The sequence below is a fragment of the Balaenoptera ricei genome, chromosome 2, assembly GCF_028023285.1.
Source record: "Balaenoptera ricei isolate mBalRic1 chromosome 2, mBalRic1.hap2, whole genome shotgun sequence".
Lineage (NCBI taxonomy): Eukaryota > Metazoa > Chordata > Mammalia > Artiodactyla > Balaenopteridae > Balaenoptera > Balaenoptera ricei.
The window spans coordinates 29,485,446-29,509,231 of record NC_082640.1 but is presented as its reverse complement, the minus strand read 5'-3'; the positions used below and the strand labels follow the sequence as shown (position 1 = coordinate 29,509,231).

The 23,786-nt window shown below is 48.2% G+C and overlaps 1 protein-coding gene across 1 annotated transcript; it reads left to right on the top strand.

Annotated features, from left to right (window-relative positions):
• The first annotated feature begins 3,538 nt into the window (after nucleotides 1-3,538).
• GTPBP4 (GTP binding protein 4) lies at nucleotides 3,539-22,222 on the top strand. Its single transcript, XM_059912237.1, has 17 exons — nucleotides 3,539-3,642; nucleotides 4,538-4,708; nucleotides 6,603-6,706; nucleotides 6,791-6,927; nucleotides 7,970-8,070; nucleotides 9,235-9,327; nucleotides 9,920-10,111; nucleotides 10,192-10,257; nucleotides 12,913-13,002; nucleotides 13,502-13,612; nucleotides 15,202-15,279; nucleotides 15,561-15,612; nucleotides 16,069-16,169; nucleotides 17,967-18,164; nucleotides 19,128-19,193; nucleotides 20,554-20,697; nucleotides 21,596-22,222. Exons 1-17 carry the CDS (start codon nucleotides 3,595-3,597, stop codon nucleotides 21,746-21,748), a joined length of 1,905 nt encoding a protein of 634 aa, XP_059768220.1. The 5' UTR covers nucleotides 3,539-3,594; the 3' UTR covers nucleotides 21,749-22,222.
• The last annotated feature ends 1,564 nt before the right edge of the window (nucleotides 22,223-23,786 follow it).

Below are 23,786 nucleotides of genomic sequence, written 5' to 3'. Positions count from 1 at the left end.
TTAGACAAGAAGTTTGGTCACAGTTCCTGGCACAGATTCTGCTGCAAGATGTACTTTTCATCAATCAGAATTATAGTAACAAGAAAGTAAAGCAGAGGAGACCAATTCCACAAAATATAGAGGTCTGAGAAACAAGCCCTTTGGCTGTGAAGTGCCCTGACAGAAGTCGCCAGAAAGCACTGCAGGGCACCCTTGAGAGTGTCCTTCACCATAGCCGAGGCTTGCCTGTCCCCGTCACCAGGCTCATGGTCTGAGGAGTCCTGGGAACTGGACAACCCACCGCACTGTCACCATCGGCTCAAGAACTGGCCATCTGCCTTCCCAGCTCTTCTGAGGAGCCCAGCGGTGTGTCCAAGGACGTGTGGTCTGGGACGCACACCTGCCCCCAGGAAGCGGCACTCAGGCAGGCAGAGTGGGGACAGAGGAGCAGAGAAGGTGGGAGGTGGAGTGCGGTGCTCCATGCCTCGCCCTGGGCGTGCAGCTCTAGGCGCCACAAGTCACGACGCTTGTGTGTTCCTTCAGACAGGCCTGGTGGCCGAGCAGAGAGCTCCCGCCAGTGGACTTGTCACACAGACACACAGTGAGGGGAGGTGTTTCTAGTCTCTTCTTTTCATGTGCTAGTTCTTTTCCTTTGAAGGCTGGCAAATAGCTCAGTTTCTGCACGACTGTGCTCTCTAAGGGGTGATTTTATTGCCACATGTGGGAACCGAGAATCCCTGGCAAGAAATTAGGCATTTGATACACTTCATGGCAATGCTCAGAGCATGACCTTGTGCTGCCCCGTTAAGGTTTTCATATAAAATTGATTCATGGTGGTCATTATACTAGTACCTCTTACTTTACGCCTTATGTTTTTGCACACACCTTATGCTTTTGCACACACCTTATGCTTTTGCATACATCTTAACTAGCCTCCATAACAATCCTCTGGAGGGGGGCTTTATTTCCCCCATTTTGCGAAAGAGGAACCAGGGCTACGAGGACTTGTCACTCGCCATGGCTCACAAAGCTGTAAGGTGCAGAGCTTTTCACCAGGGCAAGTGTTTATTAAGTGTTTTTAGGCAAACACGATTTCAAATTCATGGGTGAATAGTAAAAATACCAAAGACCTGTCTGTTTTTCATTGACAGGACGTATAAAGTCCTGACGTTATTCTCTGCCAGGAATGTTAATGCACTTTCTCTTTGTCAAGGGTCCTCTTTTTGGTTAACGAATGGTTCCTCTTCTGTTCTATTGAACAAGCAGACTTCAACTGTTCTTTGTAAAACCAAGAAAATCACATATTTGACATCTTATATTATTATCATCATTTAAAAATATTCTGTCCGCTCCATACACTGCCTATATACATGATTGTGTTTATGGGACAGCTGAAAAGATGCTGGTCCTCAGCAGAGCCTGGGGTCCTGTTTGCCACTTGGAGCATCCTTGGGGAGAAGCAAGCCTCTGGTCTTGGTTTAGTGCTGCACCACAAAGTTGTTGAGAATATTATTGATACTAAAAAGTAAAGCACTTTGTAAATGTTAAAGTCCTACGCAAATGTAAGAAATTGTTCAATTACTGCCTAGAGTTAAAAGCTAAAGAAAGGATAGTTGCTTGCCTGAAGCAAAGGATTGGTTGAACTTATCTAAATACTGTATTTTTTAAGGAGGAGGAACAGGCAATATAAGAGTGAGGGGAGGGGGAGAGGTTGAGGGACATGCAGGTGCCCGAGGAAGACAGAGTGGTGTGAGCACGGTTCCGTGCATCTCAGGAATGGTGCGCAGAGCTGTCTGGGGTTTAGCAAATGATTCTAGCAAATCCTAATTACCCCAGAGGCTTCCTTCAGAAGTGCCACAGAGACACAGGAGGCATGCTTCTCTAACCCATGACACAAAAACAGGTAGTACAGTTAATAACAGATGAGAGACTCGTGACTCAAAATTATTTTCGGTGTTGGAATTTGGGAGGTTTATGAGGCATCTTCACATAAGAATGGGAGGACTTGTTAAAAAGATCTAAGAAGTCGAGATGCTTGAGAAGCAGAGCAGCTGCTGGTGGACAGCAGAGATGCTGGGCCAGGCCACCCAGGTTCAAGCCCCACTGCTGCCTGTTAGCTGTGACCAGGCTAGTTACCCCCGTGCTGTGCCTCGGTTTCCCCGTCCAGTCACAGGGTTGCTGTAGGGATGAAATGAGTTAATATGTGGGCTAGTCAATGGTGCTCCACACCTGGTCACACGCACGCAGGTACAGTTTACCACGGTATGTGGTCCTGGGCTCCCTGAGGGAGTGGCCACCGTTAGGGGAGATTATGGTGGGGAGTGTCCCAGTGCCCCAGCCCCTTCGCCTTCTCAGTGCACTCCAGAGGGCACGTGCGGAGCCGGCTGCAGCCCCCGGCCCCTCCACCGTGGGGTTTCGCAGGTCTTGGGGGCCATCTCCTTCGGCCTGATCTCACCCGCGGCCTGTTTCACACTCCTGGCATCTCAGTGGGAGGGGGAGGGGCTGCCCTCCCGCACAGGGCGGTGAGGATGGACCGACCTAGAGTCTGATTTTCAGAAATGCTGCGTTGCCATATCTGGAATCGTGTAGGTGGACATTACACAATTGATTGGAAATGTCTGGTCCATACAAGCATTCGGTGAGACCCCGGCAGGCAGAGCAAAGGGCGGGGGCAAAAGCTCCAGGTGGAGCTCGTTAGGCAGGTAAGTCAGCCAAGGTCAGGGGCGCGGAGAGACTAAGAGCCAGAGTCACAGACGCCACAGGGTAGAAGAAAAGGTCTTCTGAGAAGACGGAAAGCAGAGAAAACGATGACTGACAAAGGGCCTGCGGCTGAGGGCCCAGGTCAGGGGAAGGCTGGCACGTCGGGCGGGGCCCAGGGCCCAGGGGCCGGGTCGCTGCCCGGGCCGGGGGTGGGGTCGCGAGCGCGGACTCCGGCCCGCAGGGAGACGGGCCCCTTCTCTGCAGACGATTCGGCCTCAACGGCGTTTATTTAATAAGATTTATCGCGCTCACAAATGGAGAGGCGGCGTGAGCGCGCAAAGCGCAGACCCTCGCGCCCCCCTACCTTCCGTCCACCCCGCCAGAGGCCGCGACGCACGACCCCAAGACTCCCCGATCCTGAGAGCCCAGAGCCCCTGGCCTCCTGAGATCCTGAGTCCCCCAGTCCCTTAGAGACCCCAGACTCCCCGAGGCCCCCGGAGCCTTCCGAGCCCCTCTGACCACCCGGACACCCCGAGGCTCCCGAGACCCCTGACCCAGGCCGGGAGGGGATCGCGGCCGGGCCCTGGAGCCGGTGACCGTCGGGGGGAGCACAGACCCCCAGGGAGGCCTCTCAGGACCCTCTCCTTTACGGGGCAGGGACCGAACCTCGAAACCGCTTCCCCCGCGCGGTCTTCCTCCCGCCCTCAGCGCGCCCTCAGCCCCACCACCGGCCCCGTGACCCCTCCTCCGGCCGGGGCGGGGGCGCTGTGCGACGCCGAGGCCGTGCGTGTGGGACGCAGTGAGCGCCCGGAAGTGACGCGCAGCTAGCGGAAGTCCCGTCCACCCGCCGGCCTTCCCCCCCCCCTCCCCCCCGGCGGAAGTCAGAGCACTCGTCCCTCGTGGCTGATCGCAGGCATGGCGCACTACAACTTCAAGAAAATCACGGTGGTGCCGTCAGCCAAGGTAGGCGGCCCCGAGGGCTCTTCCGCCCACACTTTTCTCTGCCGGGTCGCGGGAATCGAGGGTCCGGTTTGTAACGCTGGGCTGAGAGGGGTCGCCTCCTCCGCCAGGACCCCGTCTTAGACCATGTTCTCTCCAGATTGGGGCCCCCGGGTTAGGGGTCTCCCCAGAGGGTCGGGGTCCTTCCTCAGAGCTTAGGGCTGCCCGGGGTTAGGGTTCCTCCTCAGATGTTAGGGTCCTCCCTAGAGAAGAGGGGGAGAATCAGGGCAAACTTTATGAAGTAGGTAGGTTTTGAACTGTCCCCAGAGGGTTCGTGGATTCTGCCAGATGGAAGAGGGGTCGCGGTCAGAGGCGAGACCGCGGCGTCCCTCCCGGAGCTAACAGTGTTGCCGGCACCTGTCTTCTTGGCTCGTTTGCACTGGGGAATTCATGCAAAAGTCTTTTATATCCTCTGGTAGTCACCTTACATACCTTAGTCACCTTACCTTAGGAAATTGTATATAGTGGGTTTTAGTTTTATCTGTTATTTTATGTACTTTCAAAGCCACAGATACGCAAACTGAAACAGTACGACTGTTTCTCATTAAAAAAAAAGTTTTTTCTAATTTATGCTTGAGTTGTCTGGCTACTTGTATTTCAGAGGTTCTTAGGTATTTGGAAATTAGGATAACGTGAAGAAAGCATAGGATAAAATTTATTTCTGCAGCCATTTGCTGAGTGTTTCTTAAAGGCCAGGAAGTATAACGATGAGCAAGTTTTATATTGAAGATTTAGTTAGAAAAATGTGTATGTAGTTTAAAATATATTGTATTGTTAAATATTAGTCTTTTAAGATGGTTTCAAATAAGTGGGTGAAAGTAGACGTTTTTGGTGTAACTGTGTCTTTATTTAATTGCAGGACTTTATTGACTTGACATTGTCGAAGACGCAACGAAAGACTCCGACAGTTATCCATAAACATTATCAAATCCATCGCATTAGACATTTTTATATGAGGAAAGTCAAATTTACTCAGCAGAATTACCATGACAGACTCTCACAGATTCTGACGGATTTCCCCAAATTGGATGTAAGTGATTCTGGGAAACATAAGTGATTATGTAAATATGAGCCTTCAGACAGGGTTAAACCAGGTCTGTCTAGAGATAATGAAAGAAAGAGGAAATAATTGACTTGTGAAAGTTTACTCTGAGAGTTAGTGGCAAAACTGGGAACAGAGTACAGGTGTTTTGGTTCCTTAGTATCTTTTTTCCCCCAGTCAAACTCCATCTACGAGGGCCCAGAGCATGCCTCACTCGGGCTTTTTCTGTAACCTCTAGGCTTGTATGGGCCAACCCGAGCTCTGAAAGCTGTGGACTGAATTCAGAAGCCCGAGCTTCTGGCGGCTTGTGTGCTTCCTCTCTTCCCTCGTTCCAAGGCTCCCTTTCCTGTGGCCTCAAGTTGGGCCAATGGCTTGAGGCCCAGCAGTGTTTGTGATGTTGTTGCTTCATCAGCTAACGACCGTCTGTGTACTTTCTTCACGGGCAAGAAGCAGTCTCGTGGGGAGCCGCCTTCTGCATTGAGCCCCCAAAGTGGAGCTCTGCTGCGTAGAGTAGTTTAGCTGTAGGACGCAAGAGAGGACACTGCCTGTGGAGTCCCTGTGTGGGGCGACACAGTTGCAGGGTTGTTGAGGAGGTGATGGATGTGGGGTCAGCAGTACAGCATGAGAGCCTGAATGTGCCACTGCTCTACAACAGTCCCTGAAGGTGGGTTAAGGCAGTGAGAAGAGATTGGTTTATGTGACAGAAATTGCTGTTATAAAATTCTGGGACTTGATAGGTGCTCAGTGACTACTGGCTGGATGAGGGTGTAGTTTCTTGGGAAAGTGTGGGTACTTCAGGAAGTACCTGGGGATAAAGAAGGCAGTAAGAATGAGATGAAGACACCAGGAAACACCTGATCAGAAAATACTTTGATCTAATCAACACCAGATTTTTGTTGTTCTTTGTAAAAAAAAATTTATCTTTTTTATCCTTGGTATCATTTTTTTTTTTTTTAATATACATTAGGGGTTCAAGTTTATGAACATTCTATTCCTGTTGGCTTTTTTTTTTTTCAAACTAAAGTTATCTGAGGACAATTTTCGAGTAAAAGGTTGGAGTAGATTATCATTCATTAAACGATTGCTGTGTCTGTTCAGCAGTCATTTTTAAAGCCCCTATCTTGTCTAGTGGGGGGAAGAGGTAGTAAAACATGTGTGTCATATGGGTATGGAGACAAGGGGGGGCCGCTAGCTGAGCCCTGAAGGAAGCGAGAGCCGTGCGCTACCTGGGGAATGAGCATTGAGGCACAGAAACAGCAAGTGCAAAGGCCCCGGGTTCCAGAGTGTGGTGACTTTAGGGAACAGGAAGGTCCAGGAGGCGGGTCAGAGAGGGTGTGGGTGGGGCGAGGCAACTTGTGTAGCGGCCTTTGCAGTGGAGCCTGGGACCGGCCTCGCTGGCCTTGCTCTGACTGACTTTCGAAGGAGGACTGGTCTGTGGGGGTGAGAGCACTAGGTGGGGAGCACGGCTGCCAGGGCACTGGTGGCTCCAGAGCTGAGGAGCTGAGAGCGTCTGCCAAGAAGAGGAGCAGAGATGGGCGGATTGTGGGCTTAAGGGAATTTTAAAACTTTTTTAAAGTTTTGGGGCAATAATAGTGTAAGGTTGATGGGACAGGGAAGAATTTCTCCAGCTCAGTTCTTGAGTGGTGCGGGGCGGGCTCTGGTGCTCAGATGGAGATGGGCCTGGCTGCCCTGCTGACTCCGTTTTTCTCTGTGAACTGAACAGTCACTGAACAGGAGAGAGGACTGGGGAGCAGATCCTGGGGGGTGCGGAAGAGTAAGAGGTGCGATTTGTTTCCCTAGGAAATTATTCTTCAGGTGTTATTCATATATTGGGAGGAGAAACTGCTGGAGCAAAATGACCACTTTGTTTTTCTTGTTATAGGATATTCATCCATTTTATGCTGATTTGATGAACATTCTGTATGACAAGGATCATTACAAGTTGGCTCTAGGACAAATAAATATTGCCAAAAATTTAGTGGACAAGTAAGGTATTTTCTTAATATAATATCTTTTAAGTTACTGTTAAAAGAGAGAAAACTCTTACACATTTCTTTTTATGTCTTTCAGCGTTGCTAAAGATTATGTGCGGCTTATGAAATATGGTGATTCTCTTTACCGCTGCAAGCAGCTGAAACGTGCGGCCCTTGGGCGAATGTGTACTATTATCAAAAGACAGAAGCAGAGTTTGGAATATTTGGAACAAGGTACTTGTTATGCATCAGCAAAAACAGGTTTTAGTGCATTCTGTTAACGTACTTGATCCTTGTCGAGAAGTTATTTTTAAAATGTTTATTTTTGTTTTATTTTAGAGATAAAAGGATCAAATTATTTTTCCCAGCCTAGCCTGTAAGAAATTCTAACAGGTTAGATATTACTGAAAAAGCAGCTAGCACTTAACATGCTTACACATTAGTAGCACTATTAAGAAAATTTATGTTTTTCAACTGTAATAGGTAAGGCATGTACGTTATAAATCATGGGGAAGTAATAAAACATATAAAAATAAAGTAACCCATAGTTTTACCTGTTACTGACAATATGGTGCATTTCTTTGTAAAACGTGGTAGCATCAAACTGCTACTCCAGTTTTATTACCTGGTAGTTTTTTTCAGTAGGATGATTTCTTAATTAATGTAGTAGGACTTTTATTGAAACAATTTTTTGCCTTTTTGCATGCATATATTTTTACAATTCAAATGTTTTTAACTGATTTGGTTTTGGACCCCCCCACCCCTCCCAGCATCTTGCAAATAATTTGTGACAAGATTGTAACACTGGGCTGCTTTAACAGTGCTTCCAGTGAGCCGTTAGGTCATCAGGGTGGCCCACTGGTGTCGCTGGAGCAGACGAGGCTCCTGAGGGTTTCTCATTACATGGAAGTAGCCTGCTGCCCAGCCAGGAAGTGATGGCACACACACTCGCTCGAAAATGCTCTTTCAAACATCATCTCTCTTCCTCAGTTGTCTGGGTTGTGTGGTTTGGGCCCCATCTTGTACCTGTTGGATAGGAATCCATGCTGTCGGGCCTGGGAGCAGGATTCCTGGTACGGCCTGGATGCCCGGTGCCTCCGCAGCGGGTCCCTCCTCCGTTCATTCGTGCTCTCTCTGTCACGTCCATGATAAATGTTGGAGTGAGGGTAATGTGACCACAGTCCTGGAGTGCGCAGCTAAGTTGAGCAGATCTTCAGCTTTGAGTTTCCTCAGTTTTCTTATGAAATTAAGCACGTTTACTGTAAACTTCTCACAGTGCGTCAGCATCTGTCCCGTCTGCCGACCATTGACCCGAATACAAGGACCCTGCTTCTGTGTGGATACCCGAATGTTGGCAAGTCCAGCTTCATCAATAAGGTTGGTCCGCCTGACGGCGCGGTGACCAAGGACCTGACTGCGTGGGGTGAGGGCGGCTGCAGTCAGTCCTCTAGTTAGCACTGCCCTGGGCCCAAAATATTGTTCCTCCCATCCTCGAGGATCAACCCTGAACCTGGATGGATATTGCAGTTATGGGGACCATTTTAGTTATGAGTTTTGTGTGTGTCCTACAAATTTCTAAGGGATTTGAGATGTTTAAATACATTTCTGTTAACACATGGACATGCGTGTCCCGGGAACAGTAGTGCCAGGGAGTCACTGTTGACCGTGCAGACCGTGCCTGTTGAACTGACCTTCCCGGGCTCCAGAGGTGTTTCTCAGGTGATATCACCCGGGTTGCTGTGTCAACTTGCCTGTAAACTTTGGTTTGTGTAGTGGGAAGTGGTTGCCCTTTACTTAGTGAGTTAATTATCAGAGCTAAAGGAACTGTTTAAGTAACGCAGCACCTTAGCTGAGCTCAGGGACCTGAATGGAGGAGAAACAGTGTTTAAAGTGTCAGCTCACAACCAGCAACAGCCCAGGTGCCAAAAAAACAATGCTTACATGTGGGGCTCTTTGCTACTAAGAACACTCCTGCAGATCTGTAGGTTTTTGTTTTGTCCACAAGTGGCACTAATACAGTGACAGCTGAGCTCTGCAGTGTCTCAGCCGACCTCTCCAGGGCTTGTGAGCCAGGCCTTGGGGGTGAGACGGGCCGCTTAATTAACTAACAGTAAACAACAGCAGAAAATTCAGTCCTCAGTCTCGTGACCACATTTCTGGAGTTCAGGGACCCCACGTGGCTCACGGGCCTGTGTTGAAGTGCAGGTGTCGAGCGTTCCCATCATCACAGGAAGTTCTGCGGGGCGTCGCTGCGGCCAGGATGGGTGAGAGGAGGAGCTGGTTGGTGCCCTGCAGATGCTGGGCCTTCCTTGCTCCCTGATACCTGATTCGTACTCCACCTCTGCGGCCCGGGTCCTGAGGAAGAGGGGCCCGTCTGCCTGCTGAGGTGCTGGCTCCTGTCAGAGTTCAATCATGTGAGGTTGAATCTCGTGGGGTTTTTTTGTTTTTTCCCTACTGCAGCAGTTAGTCTCGATAACACGTAGGTGCCGCGTTTACTCTGTTGCAGAGGATACGCGGTACAGGACTTGTGGTTTGTTCCAGGTGACGAGAGCAGATGTGGACGTCCAGCCCTACGCCTTTACCACCAAGTCTCTGTTTGTTGGGCACATGGATTACAAGTATCTGCGCTGGCAGGTGAGAGCTGTCTAAGCTGGGACAGTCGTGCTCTTGTTCCTGGAGTTTGATTCTGGGGATTCCCACAGACTAGTTAGTGTCTGCCCACGTCCCAGTGCACGCAGGGTCACAGGGAAGGCTGGGGGGTCACCGGGAACGTCTCTGTGGACAAGCTCCGGCAAGCTCAGGGGATGCGGCAGCTCCCAGCAAGCCTTCTGCGCTCGGCTAATGGTGGTGCTTCTGATGGGCCAGTCATCAGAAACCATTTACAAGCGTGACGCAGTTGAATTTAATGTTATGAGAGGTGATGTCATTCCTAGCACGTGGGAGGGGTTATCCCTGTTTCCTGTGTCGTCATCACTAATGGAAAGAGGGGTCCTTCTCAGGGTCGTTGGCAAGTTCGTTCTTCAATGAGCTCTCCAGCCCCCTCCCCCGTTTTTCATACTTAATTTGTCCTTTTCCCCCGCTGCCTTCTTTACCGTGGTCAGTTGGGAGCCCTGCATTTTCTTTACCAGCTTTGTCAGGGCTGGTCTGGGTTTGTGAGCGCCCTCGGCCTGTGCTGGGCAAGCAGCTTGTGCAGACGTGGGCTCTGGAGTAACGAGTCTGACCTTAGGTGGTGGATACTCCGGGGATCCTGGACCACCCTCTGGAGGATCGCAACACCATTGAGATGCAGGCCATCACGGCACTGGCTCACCTGCGAGCCGCGGTTCTCTACGTGATGGATTTGTCTGAGCAGTGTGGGCACGGACTCGGGGAGCAGCTGGAGCTCTTCCAGAACATAAGGCCGCTCTTTGTCAACAAGGTGAGTGTGGGGACCAATGTTTTAGTTTGTAACCTGCAGTGTGAAGGTAATAACTTTGTTATTTTTCTTTCTCATTCTAGCCTCTTATCGTTGTAGCAAACAAATGTGACGTGAAGAGAATAGCTGAACTTTCTGAGGACGATCAGGTAAATCACCTTGATGTTTTCAATATTTCCTACTAATTCTGAATCTCGTCTTACACAATCAGAGTTGAAAAGGAATGTTAGCGATGCTAGTCTGGTTTTTGTTTTGCAGTGAGATAATATCCTCACTGATTGGGTCGACGTGACCTTAGGAAAGCCCATTAATGGCAAACGGACCATGACGTTTCCTGGTTCCTGCTCTCTCAGAGGCTGTGGGGCTGGCCGTGCGTGTGGTCGGTACAGTAGCCTTCAGGAGACTGCTTGTTCGGAAGGGGCTGCCTCTCGTGTTGGGGCCTTAAAACGAGCAAAGCACCTCAAGGTTCGCCCCAGCTCCTTGGGCCTGGGCTGCCAGCTGCTCTGGAGCAGCGCCTGCAGCAGAGTGTCTAGTGGGAGGCATTTCTCGGGTGTTACTGGAGTACCTGCTGCGCAGGTTCTGTGGGTGAACTCTGAGTGAGGGAAAAGGAGTGTCTGCAGACCTTCCAGAACCGTGACCCTGTTGTCTGCTGTAATTTTCCAAGTGGCAGGTAACGTCGTTAGCCCTAGGTTTTCAAGCTGTTTGACCCTGTATCCGTCCCCAGGAGGCATCTCTCAGGACAAATGCTTCGAGAAGCTCTGCACTGGTCCAGTGGTTCTCTCTCGTGGCCCCACCAGCAGTGTTGGCGTTGCTTTTCGGTGGTAATGCATCATAAGTCAGGGCACACCCCGGGCCTCCACAGTCAGACTCTGGGAGGCCCAGCAGCCCAGTTTGCAAGGCCCCGTTTGGTGGGAGAGATGCTGCGCTTGTCTGGCCTGAGGAGAGGGTCTCTAGGGAGGCTGTGCTCTTGTCTCTGGCTCTCTCTGGTGCTGTTTGGACACTTAATCCTTGGTGAGAACGTGGTGTGTTTAAACAGCCCTGGGCACTGCCTTGTACTCTCTTCGTTACTGATGATGTAAACGCTGATGTCAGAGAATTCTCTTTTCTTTGAAAGGATCAGATACTCATTGGGTGATCTCAGTTTTTCAGGCTAAGAGCACTGGAGTGTGGAGGGGAGGGCAGGTCAGGAGTGATCGTTGTGCCGGAAGCTCAGCCCTTGGGGTTAGACGCTCCCAAGTCCTGCCCCCACTGCCAGCTGTGATGGAGCTTCAGTGGTGGGAACAGTTGCATTGCTGGGTTGGGAAGCAGGGTTGCGGGTGCTATGAACGCTGGTCAGCGCCGCATGGGGCCTGCCCTGTGTCGGTCAGTGACTCTGATGTCTCTTGAGCTGCAGTGCAGGTTCTGCCCCGTCTTGCACGAGGCACATGGTGGCAGGTGCAGTGTCTTATGCAGGTCATGCTGGTAGGTGGTATGGTTGGTCTTTCCAGGGAGCGGGGGAGCAGAACTCATTCCTGAGAAGCTTGACTGTCGTGAATTGGCCACCTGTGTCTGAGCGTTGTCACATGGTCAGGCCGGCAGCAAGGTGTCGGGTGGCATTCGTGGAGGCGCAAATGAAGTCCCTTGTCCTGGGGTCTTGGTGGTTCGTTCGTAGCTGGATTCGTACACGTTGCTGTATCGTTTTCTAAGGAATTATCTTAGGCTGTGGAGGCCAGGTATTTTATAAAAAATAGCATTGAGAATATTCTCTATGAAAATCTGTATCTTAATTTTCTCAAGATTCTCTTCAGAAGGGTAGGTCTCACAGAATGTTCCAGAGAGCCTCTGGTTTGCTTGCTGTAGTCTGATTTGATCCTCCCCGTAATGTATATTTTCTTTTCTTTTTTAAAAAAATTAATTTATTTTTGGCTGCGTTGGGTCCTCACTGCTGCGCGCGGGTTTTCTCTAGTTGTGGTGAGTCGGGGCTACTCTTCATTGCGGTGCGTGGGCTTCTGTTGCAGTGTCTTCTCTTGTCGTGGAGCACAGGCTCTAGGAGCGCAGGCTTCAGTAGTTGTAGCACGCGGCCCCAGTAGTTGTGGCTCGCGGGCTCTAGAGTGCAGGCTCAGTAGCTGTGGCTCACGGGCTTAGTTGCTCCGCAGCATGTGGGATCTTCCCGGACCAGGGCTCGAACCCGTGTCCCCTGCGTTGGCAGGCGGATTCTTAACCACTGCACTACCAGGGAAGTCCTGTATTTTCTTTTCTTTCTTTCTTTCTTTTTTTTTAAAATTTATTTATTTAATTTGTTTAGTTTTGGCTGCGTTGGATCTTCATTGCTGCGCGCGGGCTTTCTCTAGTTGCGATGAGTGGGGGCTACTCTTCGTTGTGGTGTGTGGGCTTCCCACTGCGGTGGCTTCTCTTGTTGCGGAGCACAGGCTCTAGGCGCAAGGGCTTCAGTAGTTGTGGCACACGGGCTCAGTAATTGTGGCTCGCGAGCTCTAGAGCACAGGCTCAGTAGCTGTGGCTCACGGGCTTAGTTGCTCCGCGGCATGCGGGATCTTCCCGGACCAGGGCTCGAACCCGTGTCCCCTACATTGGCAGGCGGATTCTTAACCACTGCACCACCAGGGAAGCCCCTGTATTTTCTTAATCATAGCTGAATTTAGGGAAAAATAAATAACTGTTTTGGGGAGATGTCCTTCAAAAGAGTTAAAAAACCACAGATGTGTTCATTATAATTAGCATTTATAGCACCCATTTGAGGAGAAGTAAGATTTGTTCATGGGGAACTGGGGATAAATGCAGCTCTCATTTGTCCTTTGTATTCCCAGAAAATATTTCTAGATCTTCAGGCTGAAGGGTTTTCTGTGGTGGAGACCAGCACCCTGACGGAGGAAGGGGTCATTAAAGTGAAGACAGAGGTCAGTGCTTCCTCACAAGCAGGGTTGATCCCTTTCCTTGACAGGAATGTTTCTCTCTGGGTGTTAACAACCCTGAGCGCTAGTAGCGCCGCCTGAGAGATGAATCCTGGGGCCCTCACCCGCCCAGTGAACATGGGGGGATGTGAGGAGATGCTCACACTCCCAGCACAGGTCATTTTCACTTAGTCCTGCTGCCTCAGGGTTCTTCCTCGGGCTGGGCCTGACCCTGACCCGGGAAGGAAGAGAGAGGTCCCCTCCGCACCCGGCCCACCCTCCCCCGTCCCGGAGCGTGAGGTCTGCCCCAGGGCAGTTACTTGGACCTTGGGGGTCCCAGCACTCAGCCATCAGATGCTGCCTCTGAGGGAAAAGCATAGCAGGTTCCAAACCTGGGGACCGTCCTCTGGTTATGGGGGCTCTGGTTCCTGGTTCCTTCCAGAAGGCAACATGAGGCTGTGCCAGGTGCCCTGTGACCTGGTGCCACGTTTTCTCACCTTCTTAGGCTTGTGACAGGCTTTTGGCTCATCGAGTTGAAACCAAAATGAAAGGAAATAAAGTGAACGAGGTGCTGAACAGACTGCATTTGGCTGTTCCCAGCAGAAGAGATGACAAGGTAAAGCTGCCTGCGGAGGCCCTTGAGGCAGGGGGTTGCGTGGCTGGTGGGGACCCGCGCGCCTGCCTCCCCGGTAGTGGATTTCCTGGGTGTTCTCGCATCTTCCTCAGAATGAAGGCTATGCCATGTATGTCAGGAAGAATCGAAGCGGTGAGAGGAGGAGCATGAAGAGCCAGGTTAAACCTGCTCCCCCACCAGAGGCTGTTACTGTTACTCTCAGCTTGTCTATTTGTCCAGAAACATTTTGGCATATAAGCTTTTTTTAAAAAACTTTAAACACGGGAATATATTTTCTTTCAAGTTTTTCATTTTCTTGCTATTAAAAACTAGTGCTCAAGGTTACGTTTTCATGCATAGGTCTCTGTTTTTAATTGCAAATATATCTGTAGAGTGAATTTTAAGGCATGGCATCGAAAATGTCATTGTCCTCCAACAATGCCTTGCAGATTTATACTCCTGAAGGTTTGAGAATGCACGCTTCCTGTTGTGTCAGCGTGACGGACTAAAGATGCTTCCATTGTTGTGATGAGTTTCTTTTCTTTTTTTTTTGCTGTGCTGCACAGCTTGTGGGATCTCAGTTCCCCGACCGGCGATTGAACCCAGGACCATGTCAGTGAAAGCCCAGAATCCTAACCACTAGGTCACCGGGGAATTCCCACTTTTTATTTATTTATTTTAATGTTTCTTATGTATTTATTAATTCAACACTAATTTTTGGTAGCTAGTCTAGGCATTAACAATACAGGTAAAGATCACTGTCAGTGATGTTGTTAATGATTTTTATCATATTCGTTCTCAAAAAGTTACACCAGTTTTCAGTTTTTTTCCCCAAAATAAAGTGGAAATTACATTATAAGAAGTGATATTTCTACACTGTAGTTTCAGGCAGTCACACTCAGTGATTATTCAACGTGATTGTTTTCAGTTAGTGAACATCATGTGGAACAGGATGTGTATCTTGGTATTGACATACTTATTTGCTTTTTCACTTCTTTAGGTTATCTCTTACTGATTTGTAATTTTTATATTAAGGAAATCAGACTCCTGTATGTTGTGTAGATTTGTTTTCTTTTTGTCAAAGGTATTTCTTCTTCTGTATTCTGATGGTTCAATTTTTAAATTTTACCTTTTTTTTAATAGAAGTCTTCATTTAGTTGTGGTTTTATCTTGTTCATGGGAAGCAGGTGGTGGTCTTCACCCAGTTCATCGTTTATCTCAGGACTGATGGCTGGATGATGTGTCTTCCCATCGTATTCCCTTCTGTGCTTGGGCTTATGTCTGAATTTCTCATGTTCATTGATCTGCTTTATTTCTCCTGTATTGCTTTCTTCATCCATACTTTTTCTTGATTCTCTTACTGTTTGTTTTTTCTAAATAAATTTTAGAATCGGCTTACGGAGCCTTCCCAGCTTCCTTGCCCAGACTGGCCCTGCACCTTCCCCTCTCCCCCAGATCATCTTGGTTTTTAGTTGGTCTGGGTGTGGTTTTGTGTTTCCCATGCAGATGGAGAATTTGCTTGTAGTTTTTCATCTTTGTGTTTTGATTTAGCAAGGCATTTCATTTAAGTATTTCCACTCATGTCTTCTCAGGGGCGGCCCCCATTCATCCCTGAAGGAGTCGTGGCACGCAGAAAGAGAATGGAGCTCAGGGAGCCGAAGAGGAGGCGGGTAGGTGACGGGAGCGCCCATGGGCCTGCGCTGGAGAGCATGTGCGGGTCAGGGCTTTGGAGCATAAACCCCCTGGGGCCTGGACACCCTCCTGGGTGGAGGTGCCAGGTCCACCAGGGGCAGAAACAGCTTTCCCACCAGAAATGGGCGCTGAGCCTCAGGTGCTGAAAGGATTGGCTCTTCGGTTGGAGAAGGGGTGATTCCACAGGGAAGGGAGGGGGCCCAGCAGTTTTGGTTCTGAAGGTCAAATAGCACTGATGAAAACTGTGTTTTCATTGCAGGAACGGGACATTGAGCTGGAAATGGGAGATGATTATATTCTGGATCTTCAAAGTAAGGGCTCAAATGTGATAGTTGTTTTCAGATGCCAGTTGTGTGAAAAATGTGAAAGTGCATTAATGGGTGCAAGTCGTGCAGCATTTTGTTAATTTAATTTCTTGAAGGCGAGAGGTTGCCTACTGCCAGGACTCTGAGATTTCTTCCTTCCAGGTAGTTTTCTGTGAGTGATCATTTCTGTAACTTTCCTAGCATATAAGTGTTGGACCAGGCTGATATTGTTGATAATCTGTTGTTCATACCTTTGGACACTTTGATCCTGAGGTACTGATGGGTCTTGGGATGTGCTTGGAGCAATCCTTTGGTCGAGCATGTTACATTGCTTACCTGGTGTTGAACACAAGTGCTCTGTTGTCTTCACAGGTGTAGGACTTGCGTAAGTGGTGGCTCGTTTGGGGCACACAGTAGTTGATGTTAAAAACAACTATAAACTTTTTGTTCTTTGACCTTTAGAGTACTGGGATATAATGAATTCATCTGAGAAACATGATAAGATACCTGAGATCTGGGAAGGCCATAACATAGCCGACTATATTGATCCTGACATCATGCAGGTTTGTGTCACTAGTTAAATTATTTGACTTTTATTCCTCTTTAACACGACCACCGAAAGACACGCACACAACTTTCCACTCACCTCTGTCCATGGCCCTCGTTCCTTCTACGCCCACCAAGACCCCGGGGCCCCTGCCTCCTGGGGCCCTGCACATGCAGCACCATGTCCCTGCACCGGGTGCTGGTGCAGACTCTCCTCTTCCTCCCAGACCACCTGCCCGAGCTCCTTGTGCTGGTCTCAGGGGCAGCCTCACTTCATAAGGGAGTCCCCGGGGCGTGGATGCCCTCGTCGCCACCCCATGCGGGCCCCTGTGGCTGCAGGTGCTGCTTGCTCCCCGCCTGACCCCTTGTCTTCCCCAAGTTCTGCCCCGGCACACGCAGCTGCCTCCTGTTTCAGTCCTCTCCTTGTTTGCTGTTTCTTAACATATGAGTGTCCACAGCAAACAAAAACTTCTTAGACCCTGTGTTCTCCTTTAGTTGCTATCCTTTCTCTCCAGAGTCAAGTTTTTTTTTTTAAATGTGTTAAAGTGTACAGTTAAGTAGCATCTAGTACCTTCATGGTGTTGTGCAACCACCACCTCTGTGTAGTTCCAGAACCTTTTCATCATCCCCAAAGTAACTCCCAGTACTCGATAAGTAATCACTTCCTAGTCTCCCCTCCCCCTAGCCTCAGGCAACCCCAAATCTCTTTTCTGTCTCTCTAGATTTGCCTGTTTTGTATATTTTATATAAATGGAGTCTTACAATATGTTGATCTTATTCCACTTAGCATAATATTTTCAAGGTTTGCCCATGTTGTAGCATGTGCCAGAGCTTTCATTCCTTTTTATTGCTTAGTGATATTCTATTTTATATGTGTAGCACATTTTGTTTATCCATTCATCCGTTGATGGACATAGGGTTGTTTCCACCGTGTGGGTATTGTGATTAGTGCTACTATGAACATTGATGGATAAGTATTGAGTGCCTGTTTTCAACACTTTTGGGCAGATTCCTAGGAGTAGAGTTACTGGGTCATAAGATAATTTTATGTTTCACTTTTTGAGGAACTGCCAGCCAAGTTTTTAAAAAAAATATTTTATAAAATACTTGCAACTTATGTTCCTTGTTTCCCTTGTTATTCACTCCTCAGTTCTCAAATGGCATCCTTGATTTATATTTCATGTCTTAATCTCTTCAGTTGTGCCTCTTGCTTTGTCTCTTACTCTGTGACATCCTGTTTCCGTAGTCTGGGCTCAGATGGCCTGACCTGGCCTTCCCGTCCAACCTCCCTCCCTATGCCTTTTCACGCTAGTACTGATGGGGGTACCTCTGACTCGGGTTCCTGTCGAGGTTTATTCGTTACATGTATTTAAAAATTTTATTAACTGTATGGCCAACGAGCTTGTGTTTGGGACAGCTTTGGGATGGATACACGGGCTGTCGTGGTCCAAGGCCAGTTCAGATTGATGTTCTCAGTTCTTCAAGAATGGAGGGTCTTTCATGTACCTGCTGGGAGCGAGGGGAACATTTTACATGTTTTAGCCTCAGAGGTGGGAGTGGTTGTTTCTAAAGAAGGAAAAGAAGTGGCACAGAATAGTCTGCGGCTGTCGGCTTAGTCTTTGTGCTCATCTCCGCACGGAGCCTGTTTGCGGGGAGGTGAGCCCTGGCACAGAGGGCGAGGCCCACGTGAGTCTGGACCCGGGTATTCATCATACCCCGAAAGGCTTAGGGGAAACCTGGTTTCTGTAAAGATTGTTACACTTGCTTATGAGTTTTTCATTGTTGACTTTGTTTAATTATGACTTTTTTAAAAGAAATTGGAAGAGTTAGAAAAAGAAGAAGAGCTAAGAACAGCTGCTGGAGTGTATGACAGTGAATCTGAAACTGAAGATGAAGAAATGGTGGAAATCCAACAGCTGGCGAAACAGATTAGGGAAAAAAAGAAGTTGAAGATTCTGCAGTCTAGAGAGAAGGATACACAGGGACCCAGGATGCCTCGGACAGCCAAGAAGGCAAGTGTCGTGTCGTGTCCAAGAGCGTCACCTATTTCTTTGTGTATTGGAGTCTTGTATGGTCCATGCTAAACATGCTTCACTTTGTTTTGTTGGTATAAGTTGACTTTTGAGGTTGGGTGAGTGTTGATCTTTCATATTCTGAGTACCCCTTCTTGGTGACTTTCACTGTTGGATTCAACCCCTTTGTAGCTGTACAAATGAAGATTGTGAGTTACACATAAATTTCTAGATGTAAAGTCATCAATTAACACATTCTTATTCTTTAATTCTTTATTAGGAGTCATCTTTTACAATCTACAGAAAAACTAACCCAATCTAACTTAGGGCCAAAGGTGATTTAACTGGGCCCTGTGACTGGTTAGGACGGGGAAGTTCACACTGAGGCACAAGTGGATCAGATGGTGTCAGGGTCCTTCCAGTTCTCAGGTCCGTCTTCTTAGCATTTCCTCCTGCTCCGTGCTCTTGTCCGGAGGCACAGCTCCCCAGGGAAAGAGGATGGTGTGCGGGGCAGTTAGAGTGAGATGGGACAGGAGGGAGAATGTCAGATGCTAGGCACCTCTCCATGGAGGGTATTCATGTGTTCGAAATACTGTTCCTGTGTGGTGGCGAATGACTGTCTCTTGACAGACGTGGCCATCGCTGTATCCCCACCATCGTGGGGCTCCGTGTGCTTGGGAGGAGGTGCTGGCCTCTGGGGTCTGCATGTGGGAATCCCCGGGGAGCTGAGCGGAATCCAGGGGCAACACGTACGTTGTCCTGCTCAGAAAAATTGCCCAGGAAATGTTAATTTTCATGTTATTTAATGAGTTGTCCAAAAACATACACATGAGCCCAAGTAAAAGAATTTCTAAAATAAGTGTATCATGGATCATTGTAAAAGGTACGGTTTCCCTTGAAATTTTTTTTTAAACATTTTACCAAACTAATTTTGCTTAAAACAATGTCCGTTTCTGCCTTCAGGTTCAGCGGAAGGTTTTGGAGGATGAGATGCGCAGTCTCGGTGTCGACATGGACAACAAAGACAACGTGAGTGCAGACGGCCTCAGAGCCATGGGTGGGGCGGCGCCGTCCTGGGAACCAGGGCAGGAGCGGGTTACAGAGGAGTTAGCACTGCCGGGGTTTGTGCTGAGAATTATGTTGTTGTGTGCAGTTTTTAGGACTTGAGCTGCAACTTTGATTTTGGTGACTGATGCCTTCACGTAGAGCTTCAGTTTAGACACCAGGTAAACGTGAGGTGGTCTTGAGTTTCTTGGCGTGAGAGGAACGTAGGCTGTAAATAGCTCAAAGCTGTTCCTTGGAGCCCAGAGGTTAGAAGGCATTTCAGATACCTTTTTCAGGATCCCAGTTTTTCTTGCTTGATGAATTACTCTGGAGAATGCACATCTTTGTGTGAAAGAACGTCTTCATGTTCTGGATTGTTTTCTCAAAACAGATTCCAAGAAGTGGAATTACCGAAACAAAGGATGACATTGTGTTAGACTAATTCGGATTTTGATCAGCAGTGCGTGAGCTGCGTGAGCACCCCATCCTGCTCACATGGGGTGTTATTTTAATGTTCACATATGGCTTCTGACTTTGGATTGTTTATCAGGTGCTGGGCTCTAGGGTGCCTGCCTCTCACATCATTGTGTCATCTTATTTCAAAACAGTAATGTGAGCGGGCGCCACGGGCCGGGGTGCCAAGCTGCTGGCTTGCAGAGCTGGATCTCAGCACCCGCAAGGCTGAGCTTTCAGGCGGCCGTCACTGTGTTCAGGTGGATGATCCCGGAAGGGGGGCATGAAGGAGAGACAGCACTTTACATAAATTGTGCTGCTAACGTGGCTGAACAGGCAGCTCTAAGTAAAGTTTTTTAAATGGAGTTAAAATCAGCTCTGTAACTTAAAGCAGCTGTGAAAGTGAAAAAGAGTATTTGGGACTTCCCTGGTGGCACAGTGGTTAAGAATCCACCTGCCGATGCAGGGGACACAGGTTCAAGCCCTGGTCCAGGAAGATCCCTCATGCTGCGGAGCAACTAAGCCCGTGCGCCACAACTACTGAGCCTGCGCTCTAGAGCCTGCGAGCCACAACTACTGAAGCCCACGCGCCCAGAGCCTGTGCTCTGCAACAAGAGAAGCCACCGTAATTGAAAAGCCCGCGTACCACAAAGAAGAGTAGCCCCCGCTCACGGCAACTAGAGAAAGCCTGTGCGCAGCCAAAAAAAAAAGAAAAACTATTTGACCAATAATTAATGTGAAGTTAACTATGTGTATTTTAAATGTATTTAACTTATTTGACGATGGTTCTAAAAACCCCGCCATGTGCCTTCTCTCCTGATTGGAATAACTTCATGTTTGTCACTAAGGCTGGGACCCTGAGGCACTGAAGTTTGCTTTCTGTGTGTTTCAGGCCCATTATATGGTCCAGGCCAGAAGGTCTCGGAGCGTCACAAGGAAAAGGAAGCGAGAAGACTCCGTCCCGCCCACGTCTGTGGCCCGGAGTCGCAGTTGCTCTCGGACCCCACGTGATGTCTCTGGTCTCCGCGACGTCAAGGTTAGTCCTTGCAAGGTGTAATTAATAAAATGGTAGCTTCTACTGTTGATCACACGAGGGCTCAGGGCAAACACTTGGAGCTGCAAGAACTGCGGGGTGGGGATGGGGGAGTGGGCGTTGGCTGTGTGCTGCACCCCGAGAGGCGGGCTTGGGCCTGCCACAGCCGGGTGTCCCTGGACCTTTGCCCTCAGTGCATGTTGTTTCTTGTTGGGGTGGACAGAGCAGGGTGTGGTAATAGCACCACGGCCTGAGCCTCTGTCCTAGCCGCTCAGGGCTGTGCTAGGAAACGGTCCTGCTCAGAACCTGGACATGGGGCCTTCACCCACCACAGGCCCATGTGGGGAGCCAGCCCAGAGAGAGCTGTTTGGGAGTCTTTTGGGAAAGACACTTTGGATGTATACAGTCTCTTTTGCTGAAACTTCTTTTTTTTAAATAAACACATAAATGGTTAGTTTTAGCATTTTGAAAATTCAGATGAGAAAGTTTGTGTATAAGCTTACAAGCAGTCTCCCTTTTGGGAGCCCGAGTTTCCCATTCCACCACGCCGTCTCCATCTGGTAGTCTGGATTTAACACCAGCATTGACACTTGTCAGTCAGTTGTGAGTAGTTTCATGGGCCGGAATCTCAGTGTCCCTGTGTGTCTGAGAGGAAGTCCAGGTCTGAGTGTATCTGGTCCCTGTAGGTACGAGACTTACCTGGGTAGTTTCCATCTTGCAGATACTGGTTGAGCTCCTGCAGGTACTGTGGTGGATCCATGGGAACATGGTATGAGTGAGACTCACCAGGGTTTCTCTTCACAGCACAGACCCGGACCGTTCAGACAGTGTTAACAGGTAATGGAAATTTGCTTGGAAATTAGGTTTTCCACAGCTGACGTGTTTTTCTTCTGCTTTATAGATGGTGAAGAAAGCCAAGACCATGATGAAGAACGCTCAGAAGAAGATGAATCGCTTGGGGAGGAAAGGGGAGGCAGACAGACATGTGTTTGACATGAAACCCAAGCACCTGCTCTCGGGAAAGAGGAAAGCTGGTAAAAAGGACAGGAGATAGTGTCCATCGCAGCTGAAGCGCTTTGGCTCGACTTCTTCTTGGTTTGGTTTTACAGAACTGGAGTTGTGATCTGTAAACTGAACATGACAATGGAATAACTCAAGCACTTGTTGCTTTGCTGAAAGCTGTGGTTACCCGATAACTGTCCAGGTGTGGGGGATTTTTATTGCTGCATAATATATTACAGGTATTTTGAGCAGGCAGTGGTTTCTCATTTACGGAGTTTTGGTGGCTTCAGACTTGCAGGGCTGGAAGGATATATTTATGTGACTATGTTGTTTCTGATGGAGAAAAATCTTACTCTCTTGTGCAACAGGGAACTTTGGTTTCACTGCATGGGAAGAGTCCTTAGCTGGTGAAAGCTTACAGATGTCAGGATGCCAGGACTAAGTTATCTTCTAGTCCTTTTGTACAATGTACTGTTGTAGTCTGTCTTCAACTATTTTATCCAAAATAAACTTCCAAAAGAAAGCAGTTTTATTTAGTTGGTTTTGTTTTTGTTTTTTTAGTTACAGATCACTGTCAGTTTGGGCAGATGAAAAGGGAAAAGAAAGTAAATGGCAATTCGTTTTGTTTTCAAAGCGAAAAATACTTTTTAGTGGAACAGAATGTTGCCTAAGTTACTACAGCAATTAAATGTGGGCATCTGCTTCTTGTGTCCACTGCTGAAAATTAATTTATTTTGAGTAGAAATCATTGTGAGGTACATGCCCAGTAAAATGTAGGAAATTAACATTTTAGAATATTAAGTAAGTGCTTAAAACATCACTTCTCGACCACAAAACTGCCGTGGCTACTGCTTTGTGTGCAGTTTCAAGCATCCCCTCTGCTGACTCATGGCATTTCTAAGTGCACCTGTGTGGGAGTCTTCCAGTGTCATGCAGTGTGATTCAAGGTGTGTTTGAAAGTTGCATTACATTTTGGGGATCCAAAGTAAAATTTTCATTTGTTTATGCTGAGAAAGATTATATAAAGAGAAACCCATTGAGTGTCAGGTGAGAGGGAGTAGGAAGCACTGGAGTCCCTCTCCTCCCAGGTTACAGTGGCTCTGGCAGAATCTCTGCTTTAACTATTGAATATTTGGGACTCCAGAGTCTTTAAAGGCTCACCTCTTCCAGGGAAAGGCTCTGCGGTAAACCAGTTTGTCAGTTTTAGCCCCTGTGGCTGGCTTAGCAACTGCCTGACCTCCCACCCCAAACCCTGTGGCAGTCACTGTACCTGTGTTTCTGGAGGTGCTTGTGGGATTCAGATTGGGCCCTAAGGGCCTTGTTCTCCAAATATTAGGATTTTGTTTTGATTGACAGTTGCTGCTTATGATGGCAGAGGTGTAAGACAGAGATGGATCCCCATCAGCTGAATTTGAAGGGTCAGTGCCTGTTTCTTTTTCCCTTGCATTTTTCCTTTTTTACCCCTTTGGAGAGCTAGAGATGTGAGGATTAGGATTTAAGAAAGCACTGCTGGCTGGCTCAGGGGAATTTAGAAAGTCAGCATGTCTGTGTCCGGGGAAAGACACATAGTCGGAAAGGAAGTGAGAGAATTGAAGACCTCGGGTGGTACAGATACCCAACAACAACTAAAAATTCACATACAAAGAAATAGGAAAGTGTGGTCCATTAAAGGAAAAAACTGAGAAACTGTCCCTCAGGAAGACATGACAGACTTACTAGACACTGCCTTAAAGATGCTCAAGGAGCTAAAGGAAGACGTGGACAAAGTCAGAAAAAACAGTGAACAAACCAGGAATATCAATAAAGAGAATAAAGTTTTATAGATGGCTCCCTCTGCTCTGTACCTGTTGTCAGTGGTTTGTCCAGCAACTAACAGTCTAAGATGCCACTGCCCATATGGCAACCACTAGCCACTGTAGCTACCCAGTAACTTATTACATGTGTCTTTTAGCCTAAAAGTTCCTCCTAAAGAACTAGAAACAATATAAAAATGCATTTTGAAGCTCTATGTCATTTATCACTTAAGCTACCATAGGCAGGTTGACCTATTACTGTATTGAAGTTTTAACAAACTAGACAACAGTATCAAA